Source organism: Euleptes europaea, chromosome 15 (assembly GCF_029931775.1).
Source record: "Euleptes europaea isolate rEulEur1 chromosome 15, rEulEur1.hap1, whole genome shotgun sequence".
NCBI classification, from domain to species: Eukaryota; Metazoa; Chordata; class Lepidosauria; order Squamata; family Sphaerodactylidae; genus Euleptes; species Euleptes europaea.
The window spans coordinates 29,453,230-29,470,770 of NC_079326.1; the positions used below are offsets into that span (position 1 = coordinate 29,453,230).

At 43.9% G+C, this 17,541-nt stretch overlaps 1 protein-coding gene across 3 annotated transcripts in view; it reads left to right on the forward strand.

Moving 5' to 3' along the window:
• The window catches only part of GALNT13 (polypeptide N-acetylgalactosaminyltransferase 13), a 214,198-nt gene that overhangs the window by 106,975 nt on the left and 89,682 nt on the right, over positions 1 to 17,541 (forward strand). For all 3 annotated transcript variants that reach the window (XM_056861046.1, XM_056861044.1, XM_056861045.1), the window contains exon 7: positions 14,946 to 15,126. In XM_056861046.1, the coding sequence (XP_056717024.1) occupies positions 14,946 to 15,126 (181 nt within the window). The remainder of the gene's footprint in view (positions 1 to 14,945; positions 15,127 to 17,541) is intronic.

The following is a 17,541-nucleotide window of genomic DNA, read 5'->3' on the forward strand; positions in this document are numbered from 1 at the left end:
TTAAGAGTAAAAGAATAAAGGACTAGTAGTAGAGGATGCAAGCATAAGACATCTTAATTATCCTAGATTTTTTTACTAATTCTTTAATAGACCAGGTACCTATAATGGATCAGCCTTTTTCACTCCCAGTCTAATGTGGCACACTACAGACTTTGAGTCTTCCCATTGAATTGGTAAAATGCAGTATGAAATCAGGAGCATTCTACCATTGTACTTTGATTGGTCTTTACAAATTTATTGTTCATTGTCAGACAATAAATTTTGGAAGAAAATATGTATTACTTCCTTTAAGAACAAGACGAGAGTGCTGCTATCTTTATAGCATGTGTGGAAGATTTATTAGAGTCTAACTATATTGGGGGAATGCATATGTATGTAGGGTTTTAACCTTTGAGTTCGACCAAATGATCTGCAGATGGAAGGATTGTGATCTTTTCCAAGTTGCCTTTCCCCTCCACCAGCAGTCTATTCCAATTCCAAGAAAGTTTATTCCCAGGGTTGTGGGACCCATGTGGATTAACAGCCAGTGGGTCAGAAGGCTGTAGTGGGAGGGGAGGAAGGGAGAAAAATCACCCTCTCCTCCCTTTTCTGTCAACGGGCCTGTACTTATGGAAAAGGTAGAAAGTGCCATTACTTCCCTACTGCAACCTTCTGACACGGATGCCAGCCGAGCATAAAATACATGGGGTGAAAATGCATGGTCACTTTGGCCTCCTTTATTCCCTGTTTCAGCCAGGATTTAATTCATGTGTTTCACCGAATGTGCATGCGATCCTGGCTAAAATCCTGGCTGAAACAGGGAATAAAGGAGGCTAAAGCAACCATGCGTTTTCACCCATGGTCGCTCCGGCAGCCTACCTAACCAAAATAGAATCTAACAACAGTAGAAGAGCATTTACTCTGGCAAGATGTGCGGCACTTCCTTCTATGTTGGAAGGGAGATTTAAAAAGATCCCATACTCAGAAAGATTATGTTCATGTGCGTTGGGGGAGGTGGAGACAACTGAGCATATTATTTTGAGATGTCCACATCACAAGGATATCAGATTAAAATATCTTCAGCCTGTGCTTGATGGCTTTCTGGGCGAACCCGATGAAATTAAACTGGAAAACTTACTGTCTGATAAAAAAAATCCCTGGGCATCCAGACAAGCTGCTAAATTTTGCCTCGGGTAAATGTAAGACTCGGGGAACGGTAGTAAAGCCGTTGTAAAGCTGTAGGCTGTCATTCTACTGTTGTATTGAATCATTGTTTTAAATCTGGAACTTTTGTTAAATCTTGGGATAACTTTTGTTATACTAGTCAAAGACCACAATAAATTTTATATGATGGGCAGGTGGCTGCCCTGTCCTTCTTCAAGTCATGCACCAAACCTATCACCCAGTTCTGGATGTCCAGAGCCACAGCAACATCTACCAGAAGAGAATGTTGAATGCAGAGGGAAAGGGATAAATTGAGAGTGGACTGACAACTCCAAGGTTTCCTCAGAACAGAAAGGGTCTGACCGCTGAGGGGATCGGTGGGCTAGAGAGTCTCAGGTATGGCAGACTGGTTATTTGATTAAGGTTACTGAGAGAAAATAATCTTAATTGGGAGTGAGTCTATCGCCCGAGGGAAGTAGACTGGAGACCTCTGTATCACTGTGGCTGTGGGGTCTGGTAGATTTGAAGGGCATAAAAATTGTCATTTGGTGGCTGAGTGAAACAGTTGTTAGTCAGGGTTGACAGTACTTTTACAATTTGAAGGGATTTTGGGTTATCTTGTATTTAAGCACACTTGTAACAATAATTCTCTGAAAAAGAAAAGAAAAAACCATCCCTTCCCCTAAAGCTGTGATGCTATGTTGTTGCAGTACATTTATACAGCAGCTGTTTTTAAACACAGTGTTACCCCTACTAAGAAAGCAAATAAACAAATCCATTTGTATTCCTGCCTCCTGTGCCTCAGACACATTTGCAAATAATTCACCGTTCCTCACAACAACAAACCCGCATGGCCGTGGCCATTGAAATAGAAACTGGATCGTGTTACTTTAAAGTCCATCAAGGGGGATTTCCGTCATGAAGGGTTGTCACACCAACCCACGTGGCTCTCAGGACTACAGGAATAAATGTTCCCAGGGTCAGAAAAGACTGCTGGGGGAAGGGGAAAAGAGGAAAGGTTTGTTTGTTTGTTTGTTGCATTTAAAGCCCGCCCTCATTCCCCGCAAGCCGGGCTCGGTGCCTTCTATTGATGGATTGCTGGATACAAAATTCTGGATGAATGTTATTAACGGCAAAGCTTTCTGACAGAACAAAGCTTCTTGTGTTGGAGGGAAGCTCTGATGTGAGCAGAATGGATCCAGAGATTTTAGCCCACATGCACTACCATTTGATGGGTGAACCTGTGTGGAGAGTATATTATCTCTGTAATCAGGTGTGGTTGATAAGTGATATATGATGTCTCTATGGATTACTCTGTGGAGGTATGAATTTTAGATAGGATTGCCAAGTGCCAGGTGGTGGAGGGCAAACCTCCGCCAATCCACCTGGCTTCCTGCCAATCCACCTGCCTCGACCAGCTGAGGGTTGGCGGGCAATGCGTGCACGCTCACCTGCCCCCCGGCGCCACATCATTTCTGGTTTACACCCGGAAGCGCCACATCGCAAGGGGCGGTTTACCCCTTGCAATGCGGCACTACCTTTGCAGGCTCTTTTCTGCCTTCTGTACCTAGAACGTATGCAACCGTACTAGTCTTCATTTAAAATGTTATATTTAAGCGTTCAAAATGAGTGTTGCTAACTGCAGCATATAAAATGATAGTAAACACGCACACACAAAGGTGCCTTGTGTGCACATTTACAAGCATGTACTTTATCATCAGCCCTATTCAGAAACTTAATTTCCTGATACACACAACAGGGAGGCTGAAGTATGACAATTCTCAACCACGTGGAGCGAACGTACTCATATTTTTAAAGACACCAAGAAGCTTTGCTGCTATGGCCCAGGACCCTACAGTCATCTAGTGCCTTATGACATCCTAGAACAAGGGCCATGACAAAGCACTCCCCCACCTCAGTTTCAGACCCCAAGAAGCCCCAAGGCCAAGGGGAGATGTGGCTTGATCAGACTCCGAGGAAATAAATGACCTTCTAAAGCTAAGACAAGGTGGGGTATTCTTTATAAGAAGGCTTATCCTAAATTCAAATGTCCTGATTAGCTGAGAGCATTTCAGATTCTGGCCATTGTCCGTGACAGAGAGAAGAAATATTAAAAAATACTTAAAGGGATGCTTAAGAGGATGCCTAACACATCAAAAAGAGCAATCTAGTCTCCTTTGTGAGCTAATCATGACTCAACTCAGGGTGGGTAGCAACGGAACAATAACAATGAGACAATAAAACCCTAATATATCTATGATGAAAACCAGTTAAAACCATGCAGTAATTATTAATTAATATGACCAGATGGCTTCTGTTTTACTATAATAGCCGCTGAAAGGCCCGATAGAGCTGTAGGTGCCCCCACATACTTAATAGAAGAATTGAAAGTGGGGTAGATGGGGAGGGCAGCATAGATGACAACCTGCGGCTGCCCTCACTTGTTGGCCTGGTGGAATAACTCTTTCTTACAGATGTCAACTGACTGGAGAAAAAGAATGTCCTGTCCTTTTAACAGAGATTTAGTGGGATGTTATTTTCCTGTATGTCATGATAATCACCAAAGGACAGAGTATGTTTCCAGGTCTGTTTACAACCCTACTAAAAATGATGCTATTTAAGCTGCAATCTTAAGCATTCTTACTAGGGAGTAACTCCTGGTCACCTTAATAGCAGTATTTACTTCTAAGTATTCATGCATGCATGTATGCCACAGCCTTCAGTTGACAAGATGTGAACAAGGCTGTTAATGACATAGGGTCACCATAAGTTGGAAGTGACTTGACAGCAGCAATACAGCCAAGCCCAGGCTGGGAAATTCCTGGGGGTGGGGGCAAGCCTGGAGAGGGCAGGGCTTGGGGAGGGACCTCAGAGGGATATAACGCCATAGAGGCCACCCTCCAAAGCAGCTCTTTTCTCCAGGTGAACTGACCTCTGTCATCTGGAGATCAGTTGTACTACCAGGAGATCTCCAGGCTCCTGAGCTTGGCAACCCTACAGTTCACAACAGTTTCTTCTCCTGTACGGATCCTGATCCCACCATAACAATAAGCACAGAAATAATACTGGCACCTTTGATGCCGGTGGGGTTTTAGACAGTCTGATAAGGAAAGAGCAAATGTTCCTATCAAAATGGGGGTGGGATGGGATTTAATGTTACTTTTTGCGTAAAACAAACAAAAACATGATGGTGACATAAGCCTGGTCAGATGCATCTTGGGGAAAAGGGACCAATCCATACAGTGGAAGGAAACAGATCCAGGGAGTGAGTGTGTAATCCTGCCCCCTTTTGGCACACACACACACACACAAACACTATTGTCGCATTTTAATCCAGTTGTTTCAAAGGTGTTTCGGATTAGGAAAATCCACTTCAAGAGTGGGACAACTGGCCACAACACTGTCCCAGCCTCTGCAAGAGAAACTGACAAAGCCCAAAATAAGACATACCCTTCCCCCTTTGCATTGTATAGTCTTGTTTGACAGAGGGAACTCCGTCAGGAGCTGAGTGTATGAAACCTAGCTATGTTTTTGGATGACCAGGAACTCTAAGTAATAACTTGGCTGGAAAGGAAATGCTTTTTTTTTTTTCATTGTGCAGTTGCCAGTTTAAAAAGAGAGAGAGAGAGAGAGAGAGAGAGAGAGAGAGGGAGCTATGAATTGTACCTGAAACACAAAAGCACATTTGCCAGTTCTTGGTTAGAGGAAAATAGCTCAATCAAACAAAAGGGTGGGGGGAAGAGACACAGCCAATTATCTGTGGGAATCATAAAGCCTATCTCGCGGTGGGGGAAGGATTTGTGCAAAACTGCATGTTTTTAGAGACCGCTATGGTCACTGAGAAGAGAATAAACAGCACTGATAAAAAGACGGTCGCAGTTTTGTTGTTTAAAGAGCTGAAAGCCTAGGACTGTAAAACTAATTGGATAGATTCTCCTGGGGTTAGTGGGAAAGCCTGACTGCTACATTAAGGGTTGTTTCTTACGTTACCATACCCTGTGGTGGCTAGGGGTGTGCACCAATTTTTTCTCGGTATTTTTGGGTTCGGGTTTAAGAAACCCAAACTCAAAAAATACCGGAAAAAAAATTAGTCAAGGGGAGGGCATGCCTTGTGGGTTCCAACTTCACAGAGCCCACAGGCAGCAGGGCTAGTAGGAATTATTCTGCCCCCCACTCCAAGCTGCATGCTGGATTGGGCGTCCTCAGGGAAGCCCGATCCGGCAGGCAGCTTGGAGAGGGAGGCGGGGTGTTCTTATACACGCTGCCCACCTTCTCCGGAGTCCGAAGAAGGCTGGTGGATTGGATGGGAGTCAGCACACAGGTAAGCAAGGGGGGAGGGAAGGGGGGAAATGGCAGAGAAGAGGAGGAAAAGGGGGAACGCTGGCAGGGCTGAAGTGGCCCGAAAAAAATGTTGAATAAATTCAGCACTATTCGAGTCCACTTTTTGGGCCCCTTTTTGCTAGTAACCAATGCCAAAAAGGTATTTTTGGGTTTTTTAAAAAAATCAGCATATCAATATGCACGCCCCTAGTGGTGGCCACCAAAAATATAATGCAATTTGGTGTTTCATGTAGCAGCTGTACAGTTTGAAAACTGCTTTTCACATGGTTTGATTTAATTATGCAGAGATTGCCCATAACACAGCCAGCCCGGCACTAGCATTATGTAACACAAGTAATGAAGGTATCCACACAATTAGATTGGACCATCTGCAAAACTGCTCACAGTCAAAAATTAAAAAAATGTTATTTAAACCACCATTTCTATGAAAGAACAAGTTGCTATGGTACCAGCAGCCACACATAGCTTGGAGAAGATTGACGATGTTTCCCTTCCGCAGCACTAACAATTTGTCTTAAAAGTGTGTTGACAGAAGAGGCCATGTTTAGATCCAAAGAACCGTGAGTGGAAAGAAAGTAGTTGTCTTGCAAACACTGGCACAAGAGTTTGTGCTAGGAAATGTAGTGCTGTAATCGGTTCTGTATCTGTTCTCATGCTTCACGTGACCTTTCTTTTTTTTCTTGTGCAGTTCTTCTTGTGTGTCATGTAAAACAATCCTTCCCTATCGGGAAGATGCTTTCTCCTTGCAGTAGAGCATTTTTGGATTTATTACAGTAGAAACATAGGCATGGGAACCAGTAGACATGCATTGATCTTGGACAGATGAAAGGTGGCAGAAAATGATAGTTTATGCAAAGTGAGATTTGACCAAACAAAAAAGAGTGGCGGAGTAATACTCAAATGCTTTAATTTCAAAAGCAGCATTGCAGCAAAAACAGTTCTGAAACTCTGTTACCAATTTAAAATATGTTCCTGAGATTGCTATACACTTTTATTTGGGCATGAATTTGAGCATCTATGTTTAATTTACCTGGGCCCTGTTGCTTTTGGGGCTATCTCTGTAGTTGCATGTATCAAAATGGCAAGTAATAGGGAAACATTACGTTACCGTTCACTTTGGATCCCCATATGTTGTTCCTGAGAGTCCACCAACCCCCAGGAACCAAATTTCAAGGGCCATTGTGGGATATCCTGGTCCAGGGAATCGTCTGAAATCTCCACTTCCTTTTTAAAAAGCTATAGGTCACATAATTTCTTAACAGCGTGGTTGGAGGTAGGGTTGGATTAGAAGAACCATAAGTAGAGTTCTTCTTGTTAAACAGTGCTCCCACTAACCCTTCCAACTGCAGCACCCCGAGACACTGCTAGTGAGGGATGCAGAGGGTGTAGAGAGGCTATAGGTATAACAGAAAAATAAACAGAAATCTTGTATTGTTTCCTACACACACACACACACACACACACACACACAATCTAGCAGAATTGCCTTCTGATAATGCAAGAAGGCCTTTGAATTTAACCTTGTAAGTGAGGTAGCCCTTTGAGATATACTACTATGGAAAGTTATAGCATTTGCAATGGCCTAAGCCCGTGTTGGCGAACCTATGGCACGGGTGCCACTTCCGGCACTCGTAGCCCTCTCTGCCGGCACGCGCGGTTCCTCCAAGCCGCTGGCCTTTCGGCTCTGCCCTGCCCCAGATGGGGGAGGCTGTAGCCCAGGGGTGGGGAACCTCCGACATCATTGGCGGTGGCCCCCGGACTCTCCCACAGAAGCTGCCGCCATTGCCGCCACTGGAGCGTGCGTGGCCGGCCAGGTGGGTGGGAGAGCGGGGAACAGAAGCCGAGCGCCCACACTCGGCATGGCCGGCGGCTTCTCCGGCGCCCTCTGGGCCTGTGCGGGTGGAGGGGCGTGGCTGGCCGGTGGGTGCGAAGGAGGCGTCCTCTGCCCTACCCTGCTCGCCTCTCACTAGCCTGCCGCCGCCACCACGCCCCACCGAGTGGCAAATCCAAGGCAAAACCTCCCATGCATAAATGGCCTCTTTCTTTTTCTGTCTCCCTCTGTCCTTTTCTTTCCCTACTTTTCTTTCTCTCCCTTGCTCCATTTCCTTCTCCCTTTCTCTCTCTTTTTCTTTCTTTCTCTCCCTCCCTCCCTTCCCTTTCCTTCTCCCTTCCCTTCTTTCCTTCCTTCCTTCTTTCCCTCCAGCGGCTTCTCCGGCGCCCTCTGGGTCTGTGTGGGCGGAGGGGCGTGCAGTCCTATTCCACCTTTGAAGTGCCCACAAGCCATCCTCCAAACACCTTTCCATTTGTCTTGATATGTAGAGAGAAAACACTAAGGAACTAGTTGCCAATCTCCAGGTACTAGCTGGAGATCTCCTCCTATTACAAGTGATCTCCAACCAATAGAGATCAGTTCCCCTGGAAAAAATTGCCACTTTGGCAATTGGACTCTATGGCACTGAAGTCCTTCCCCAAACCCCGCCCTCCTCAGGCGCAAAAACCTCCCACTCATGGCAAAGAGGAACTTGGCAACCCTAGCCTCTCCCTCTGGGCCCCCTCTGGGGGTGGTATTCAGGTTAAATTGCCGCATTGGCACTCGGCGATAAATAAGTGGGTTTTTGGTTGCAGTTTGGGCACTCGGTCTCTAAAAGGTTCGCCATCACTGGCCTAAGCTGTTCGTAATTCGTTCTTGTTCAGTTGTGTCTAACAGTACCTGGCAGGTGTTTGCGGAGGCAGCCTTTGTGTCCATGTACTTGTTTATTCAAATTATGCTGCTAATTAAACCCTTAGCAGATGAAACAATTGGCAAGGAACAGACACACTGATGTCTGCACGTACTGAGGGGAATCTGCAGCATTCTGAATGAATTGGGTTTGTGTCCTGGTCACTGGTGTGTGTGTGTATGTGTGTACATATAGTAATTTGCAAATATGCACCTGGGTCATGTTTGGTTTTGTCAGCTCTGGATGATGCAATGAGGGGGTAGAGTTTTAACTATTCTCTAAATGTATTTTTACTTATTCTGAACCATAAAATATTTCATAGGAGTTGTTTTTTCACAATGCAATTTTAAAATTTGAGAAGCAGGATAAAAGAATTCTGATTTTTTTTTAATGGCAGGGATTGAGAAGAATGAATGCACCCCCCTTTCTCCTGTGTCAATAAAGAAAGGGCTGCAATTGCATGTTCAGGGGTAGCATGGCTCAGTGGTAGAATGTCTGCTTTGTGTGCAGATCCCAGGATCAATCCCAGGCATCTCCAGTTAAAAGGATCAGCTAATAGGTAATGTAAAAGACCTCTACCATGAGAGAAGTGTCTCCTGGAAAGCCACTGCTCAAAAGAGACAATATTGACTTGGGTAGACCGATGGTCTGATTCAATATAAACCAGGTTCTCTATAAATTTATGAACCTGTATGAATATGCCACAATGACACAGTCCACTTAACAGGTGTTGTTCTTGCTGCAAGTTGCAGCATGGCATGGCATAATGTTCTGGGGTTCTCCTATTTTGAGAGTTCAGGGAGCTGCTGGGTGATGCAAGTGGACAAAATCTATTATGCAAACTTCACATGCAGTTCTTTTGGACTCAGTATAATGCGTACCTGAATAAATCTTCATTTGAGAGTATCTGTTTGAATCTCTGGGGCAAACTAGACATGAAGGCATCACCAGGTCTGCCCTAGGGACACCACTGCCATTTTAAAGTCTAACGTGAGAGATTTTAAAAAATGCTATGATAGCCCAATCTTGATTGGACCTGCAGCTCCGTAGAAGGAGGCACTCTTGCTTTCCCCCCCCCCCTTGCCTCTTAGAGTTGCCAGGCAATGCCTGACAACCATCAGGAAGGCTGTGGAAAAAGTAGCATCCCAGGAGAAAAATAAAAATAGGCCTTACAGAAAATAGGTACTTACAGAAAATTCTTACCATAGAGTTCCTGCTGATTCCTAGAGCTACCTGGAAATGACAGCGGGCAGCTCTAGGAATAATCGGACACTCCAAGATAAAACAAGAAATTCTTACCATACAGCTTCCAGCAATTCCTAGAGCTACCCTTCATCACTTCCAGGTAACTCTAGGAATCACCCAGAAATCTAAGGCAAGAACTTCCTGTAAGTAGATGAGGCCTTGTTTTTCTTTCACTTCTAGTGGCGACTGGCAATGAGACCTGGGGGTGGGTGATGTCCCACCTCCACTGTAGGCTTGGGAGCCCTAATGCCTTTCCAAGTGCTGAAATGACCCCCAGTGTCACACTGGGGGGGGGGAGGAATAAGAGCACATCATCTCACCATGTGTGTGTAAAGTGCCGTCAAGTCGCAGCTGACTTATCGCGACCCCTTTTGGGGTTTTCATGGCAAGAGACTAACAGGTGGTTTGCCAGTGCCTTCCTCTGCACAGAAACCCTGGTATTCCTTGGTGGTCTCCCATCCAAACACTAACCAGGGCTGACCCTGCTTAGCTTCTGAGATCTGACGAGATCAGGCTAGCCTGGACCATCCAGGTCACCATACTGCAGCATTTAAAAATTGTCCACTCTTAACTTTAAAAAGGCAGTGGCGTCCCCAGGTCGCCCCCTGCTTTTTACTTTTGTGATGTATATGCTTGTGTCTAGTCTTTTAACTTAGCCATCAAGAGCTAGTTTGTGTTTCTCCCCACAAGGGCTATATGAGAGGGGCCTCAATTAAGTCTTGTTCTCTGTGTTTGTGTGGGTTGCTGTCTTCCAGTATGTGTCTTCGTATTCTCCAGATATGTGTGTTCTCTCCCAGTTACAGAGTCTCCTGTGTGCTGCCTGTTCGGCAAGACTGAAGGGTGATCTGATAGGTAACCAGATCCTTTTCCACCACACTGCAGAGGATATTGCAATTTTAACCTGTTGAAGCCTTGTGATATATAAGATGCCAAATATTGGTTTTGATATTGTTGCAGATTCCAACTCTCTTAGTTGGTATAGTAATGAGTTATTTTCAATTGCTTTAGGTCTAATTACATAAACTCTGCTATCAGTTGCTATAGCAACATTTCTATTAATGCAAATCAACTTTAATAGTTCTATGTTTTCTTTTGCTTCAGTCCCAAAGTGTCTCAGGGTACTTGAAAGACCATCTCCTCTTGTTTATCCCCTCCCAGTCATCAGTTAACGTCTTCGTCCCAATCTCTCTTATGTGAGTGGCGATCAGGGACAGGATTTTTTTTCACCAGTGGTACCCTGCATGGGAAATACTCTCCTCCTCCAAAGCTGCCTGGTATCTACCCTTTTGGCTTTCAAGTGCCAGATTAAGATGTGTGTGTGTGTGTTTTTCTTTTGGTACAGTTTTAAGGTGAATTACTACTCTTTCCTGACTGCACAGTTTAGTTTTATGCCAACCTTGCACATGTTTTTATTAATCCTTCATTGTTGATTTGTTGCTTTTCTGTTTTTGCCCATTTATCATTCTAATTTTACTGTTGCTTGTCAGTTTGCTCACCCAGTATTTAACTGGGGAGTAACTGGAGCAGGCTACATAGTACATGAAACCCCCATGATAACCAAGCCTCTGGCATGCAATTAAAGACACAGACAACTTGCTGGGATAAAAATGGCCACAACATGTATTGGTTACAGTGTAAGGGGATTGGCATAGCATTGGGGCTGGATCCAGGGCATCGGTCGGCCCATCTGCTGACCGATGATGAACCTCCTACTCTCAGCCCACCTGATGGAGAGTAGCCTGGGAGGACCTCCTACTCCCAGCTCACATGCTGGGAGTAGCATAGGATGGCAGTATGAGGGGCCCACTAGGACAGGAGCCTGCTGTGTGGTTCCCCTGCCACTCAGCAGGAGGCCACCCTGACAGCCCCTGACTGGGCATGTCCCATTCCAGGCCTCCCCCCCAAATTCCTTATTGGGATTCCCATAGTGGGAAAAAGAGGGCACGCAGGCCGGGTTTCCCCCCAAACTGTATCTGACCCTATGCAAACACCACCACAAGAGTCCCACCAATTCCCCTACTGCTGCAACTAATACCGTGGTTATGCCCCCCCTAAAGTATGCTTCCTTTTGATTGGTCCTTAAGCAGAAAAGCTGATTGTATGACTATTACCAATACAACCTGGCAGGGTGTAGCTGGCTAAGGTTGGCATGCCCCCTACCTGAAGGAGGGGGTGTTGCTAGTATTATGAATATTGATGATCCCACATGAATTTACCTGGAAGCACTCAAGCTTGCTTCCCTGTAGCTATCCCCCTAAGTATGCTTCCTCCTGATTGGTCTATATATGGAAAAGACAGTTGTATGACTATTACCAATACAACCTGGCAGGGTGCTTGAAGCCCCGTCCAAGTATTAGAGCACTATGGAAGCAACACTCGATGCTCCTCCCTCTGTATCCAGGCGAAGAAAGATTTTAACTGAGTTCCACAAAGCATTCAATAAAAAAAGGAAAAATGAGGGCAAGCATGTTTTCCCAGTAAGAAATATTGCTAATGCCAAAAAATGCAGTTTTCCCACAATGATACACATGCTGGAAGACTTGGGAGGTCCCTTCCAAACTCAATGACTGAGTAACACATTTCTTTAGCAATAAACAGCTGAGATGTTCCATGAAACCAATAATCATTTTGAGTCCCCACAGCATACTCTAGGCTTAAAGATACCCTGAAGAAACTGAGAGGAGAGACACTCTCAAAGCTGTAGAAATAGCAAAGATTCTCTTCAGCATGCAGGTGTACTCATAAAGTGTCCCAAATTACAACATGGGGATGACTCAAGTTTTCTTGCATTTGGTATCAGTAAAAGGTATACCATGATTCTCTTTCATCCAATTTAAACTTTAGCATAGAAGAACATATTCTCATTTTCTACCAAGAAAGCTTCCTGGCTTAGAGACTGTAGGAAACCCATGTGTACAGATAAATCCCGCATGAGTGCAATCTGCTCGGTGTATCACAGAGTACATGCATTAGGAAGCCATGACTTCACAGTGAACCTATTTATACACATGACTCTCAACCCACTTTGTCCAGCCACTTTAAATCTGGAAAAGCAGCCCACTCCCAAATGTTTCTCGTATGTACCCATCATAGCATGTGAAGCAGCCCCCAAACCCTTCCTGTTCATTCTAGCATTTCCCACACTCAGTCACTGGAACAGTCTGAACCTCCCAAAATGGGAGAGTATGTGTCTTAATGGCCAACAAGTCACTTCCGACTTATGGTGACCCCATGAACCAAGGACCTCCAAACCAAACCACTGTTAACCACCTTGATGAGTTCATGCAAACTGATGGCCGTGGCTTCCTGTATCAAGTCAATCCAACTTATGTTGGATCTTCCTCTAGTCCTGCAGCCATCAGCTTTACCTAGCAGTTTGGATCTTCTTCGGGCACCTTTAATCAATATATTTTTATCACCCAAAATATCCTAACAACTGTGAGTACTTGTGACAGCAAAGGGCTTGTGCCTTCCAGTGGATCAAATATTTGGTTTACAAAACATGGGTTCTAAACTCAACTTCTCTGCACTGCAGACTCCCTAGGTCGGCTTGAGCCCTTTTGTATTAGTCTGTGTGAATACCGTTGGGATACTCTCTTTTAGTTTGGCAGGGAGGGGAGGCTTTATTGCTGCTTTCTGCAGCCTGTCCCCATTTAGACAGCTATACAGTGCAGGGTGGAGTGTAGCAGACCAAATGGGCAGTGGGTCCAGTTTGGTCCATGCAACATATTTAAAAGGAGGGGGTATTCCATGCCTCTACCATGAATTCTCAGCACCTTCAAGGCAGACAGCCCATCAGAGCCATGGAGTTAAATTTCTTATCTGGTTGCAAAGTGGAAGCCACTTATACTATTCGCACTATGCTGTTTTCCACTCACTACAGTGTTGCTGTACCTTTGGAATGCCCTTTCCTCTTTACTCAGGCTTTTAAAGCTATGTTATAGTCTCCTCCTAGCCTGAGAACTGTTCACCCATAGCGTGTTAAAGTGCTCCATTTTACATGATTTGATGCCCTGGCTTGCTTTTATTGGCTCGTTTTTATTGGATTGATTTACTTATATATTTTATTGCTGTGGTTTGTTATTGTTTTAATTGTCTTTTCACTTGGTTTTGTTTTATTGTTTTGAGCTGCCTTAAGCAGGTCAGGAGAGGCGGCATACAGACACTTGAAATAAATAAATAAAATAACATTCCATCAGTTTTTTTACCAAAAATTGGCAGATCACTACATCAAATAGGACTTGTGCAGATCAGAAAACACAGCACTACTAACCAATTCTATGAAGAAGAAGGTAAAACTGAGGAATGGGACTACATAAGCAAATGGCATTTGCCACCTCCACACACCCCAACCATGCAATGCAGGCAGAACACACTTTTCTGGGTTGTGTCTCAGGAATTATCCCCTCCTTACATCTTCCCATGATGCCAAGAGAAGAGTAGTGGGCTGGATCCCACAGAAGACTTCTGTGGAAAGAAGGAATATCTGTCAGTGGAGGGCAACTTTCTTACCTTCTCCTCCCACCATGGCTCCAAATACCACACAGATACCACACAAATACCACACAAAATGTTCACCCATGGGAACAAAAAAATGATAAGATGTTATTTTATTTATTTCAAAAGGCTGAATGCCACCTCTCCAGACCTGCCCAAGGCAGCTCAAAACAATAAAACAAAACCAAGCAAAAAGTCAATTAAAACAATAACAAATCACAGCAATAAAACATATCAGTAAACCAATCCAATAAAAACGAGCCAATAAAAGCAAGCCAAGGCATCAAATCATGTAAAATGGAGCACTCTAACATGCTATAGATAATCAGTCCTCAGGCTAGGAGGATACTGTAAAATAGCTTTAAAAGCCTGAGTAAAGAGGGGAGGGTATTCCAAAGGTAAGGCAACACGGTAGTGTAGTGGGAAACAACTGTAGTAGCTTCCACATTGCAGCCAGATATGAGATTTAACTCAAGGTTCTCACATGCAAAATACCTCAAGCCCTGTCCCTACAGGCTTGAGATCCGTGTGTCCCTGTTGGTGATCCTGCAGGTTAAGGCACTTCCCATGTTTGTTCAGAAATGAACTTGTGCTTTTTTATCTAGCATACCTGGATATTTTAGTACTTTATTATTATTTGCAAAAGCTGGCTAGCAACATCCACCCAAAATATCATTGTCAGTGTGCCTAAGAGATATTTCAGTACTTTGTTGTTCGCAAAAGCTGGTTAGCAACATCCGCCTAAATGATCACTGTAAGCTTGCCTAAGTTCTATAAATGAGTCTTCTAAATAAATGTGTTCATGAAAGGGTTAAGGAGCCTCTAGGGTGTTTTCAAGGGTAACACATTGAACCATACTCCCAGGATCACCCGTTATTGAGGTCAATTTTTTCAGTTTTCATAGCCCTTTCTGTATAATAAGTTGGTAGTATACCAACACTTAACTTTTGTCTGATTGCAAACAAGCTACTTAATGTTGATTTAAATTTAATATTTCAGATCTGGCAATGTGGAGGCTCATTGGAGATTGTAACATGCTCACACGTAGGCCATGTCTTTCGGAAAGCTACACCGTATACCTTTCCTGGTGGTACTGGTCATGTAATTAACAAGAACAATAGACGACTGGCGGAGGTGTGGATGGATGAATTTAAAGATTTCTTCTATATAATATCTCCTGGTAAGAAATTCTTCCATGATCATTTTGTGAAAAGTATGAAAGAAAAGCAGTGTGTCCTCTATCCATCTGTCTATTGAAAGGGGTAGGGGTAGGAGGTGACTGTGTCGAGTATTAGTATTAACTAGCAAAATATTTGTTCTTTTTCATATGTTTTTGGAAGTGAAATGTTGCAACTTCCAGTTGCAACTTTTCAAATACCAAGAATACTTTGGGGGTAAAGTATGCAATTTGAAATGTTAGTAGCTTGTGAGTTTTTGTTTTGTTTAAGGCAACTGCTGCCCATTCCTATCTATACCATATATCACATTCTGAACATCCCTAAGCGTAATGCAGAGAAGAGTGGGTGGTACCCCTTGCCATACTTCAGCAAAACCACCATGGAGAGTCTTTGTTGGTATTGTGTCAGATTGTTCTGAAGTAGAAGCTGCTGATTTCAATAAGAGAGAGGTTTTGCTGAAAAACACTGGGTCTCATCTGCTCGTCTATTGGTGGTTTCTTCTTACATGGTGCACGGAATCTTTCTGTTGTGCTTTGCACTGGGGGAAATGCTGCTGTTACCTGAGCAAGTTACACAATGAGTGATTAAAATGTGGAATTCACTGCCCAAGGATGCAGTGATGGCCACAGGCATTGACATTTTTTTTAAAGGAATTAGACATAGAGGAAAGGTCTATCAGCAGCTACTAGCCATGATTACTAAGGGGAGCCTTCACATTCAGAGGCAATAAACCTCTGAATACCAGTGACAAGAGGCAACATTGGGGGAAGACCTTGGCCTCTGTACTCTTTTGTTAACTCTCCAGAGGAACTGGTTGGCCATTGCGTGGGTCAGGATGGTAGACTAGATGGACCGCTGGTCTGATCCAGCAGGACTCTTCTTGTGTTCTTATAAAATCCACTTTTTAAAAAATCCTGCTCAGTGCTACAGTTTCCCCTTTGCTGCTATAGTGTCATTTCTTTTTTGATTACTGCTGCTTTCTCCTTCCTGAGATAGTCACAGAAATGACCTTACTCTATCCCATGATGACATCAAAGCACTATGAATTCAGTCAGGTTAGACTATGTGAAAGAATCTTTGAAGGAAAAGTAAAAGGTTATTTTCACACAGAGTGCTGGGGGGAAAAATCTCTGGCAGCAGGATGCGTTTTGTGCAGTGCTGCATATGTTCACAGAAACCTGTGGGTAATTTTCGCTTGTAATTTTAAATCCATTTAATACCATGCTTGCTTTCCTATTCAGCTGTTCTTCAGTTCATTTTATGTTACTGTTAAACTAGTAAAGGATTAAACACCTAGGATTCCCTTTAAAGACTCTTAAGGCAATTTCAGGTTCTTGGTAAAATGGTTCTTCCAGCTTCAAGCTACCTAACACAGCAGATAATTTGAAGAAAAGTGAATCAAGGTTGAAATCACTCTCTAGTGAATTCCCAGGATTTTGGATGGAAAGGGCATTTTTCTTAGATCAAATACAAGAATTGAAAACTTCAAATTGCAGCTTTGATCAGAAATAACTGTATTTATCTAAAATGCTGGCTCTCTGGTAATAACGACTTTCTCCCCTGCATTTCAAAATGTATCTTGATTGGTGGAAACTAGTCATTTGTAAGCTATCATAAGCTTTATTAGCTAAAACCTTTAAAAAAAAGAGGGGGTGACATATGTGGCCTTGCTATTTTGCCCGCAATCATCTATAACAATTTGTACAGCTGAATATAACAAGGGCAGAAGAGTCTTCCATGAAATCCTTTCAAATGTTTAGAGTAGTTTTCACCGTATGTTGAAGCTTGAACTGTCAAGTGCAAGCAGATCCTGGATTCTAGTATGGTAAGAATGACTATGGAAATAGGCCCTACAAACATGGAATCTGCAAAGACTTGCAGGGGCATTTCATTTTTCCCTCCCTCACTATTTCCTTTTTCCCTTCCCTGAGAGCTACCCCTAGCCTCTCACCTTTTCCTACCTCCTTCTCTCCTTCCCACCCACCGACCCTGCCTTCATTTATCTTCTCCCCCCACACTTCAGTTTTCCCTCCTTCCCTGCCATTGGCAACTCTGGTCAAGTTGTGTGGTACCAGTCACTGGACCGGGTCCAGTTGTGTGGTAGCAGCTGGGCTAGGTGTGCCTGGTGGCAGGGTGTTGGCCAGGCCAGGCTAGGCTGGGCCCAGTTGCACCATGAGTAACCTGCAAGGACTTGTGTGGGGCATGTCACTTTCCCTTGTATCCCCCTCCCCTCACTATTCCTTCTTTCTCTCTTCCTGTCAGCCCTCATATGCTCACCTTTCACTGCTTCTCCCCAATCACTGACCAACCTCCATTATATCCCCCCATATTCAGCTATATTTATTACTTATCTACGTTTATACCCTCCTTTTCTCCACAACAGGGACTTAGAGCAGCTTGCATCATGTTCTTCTATC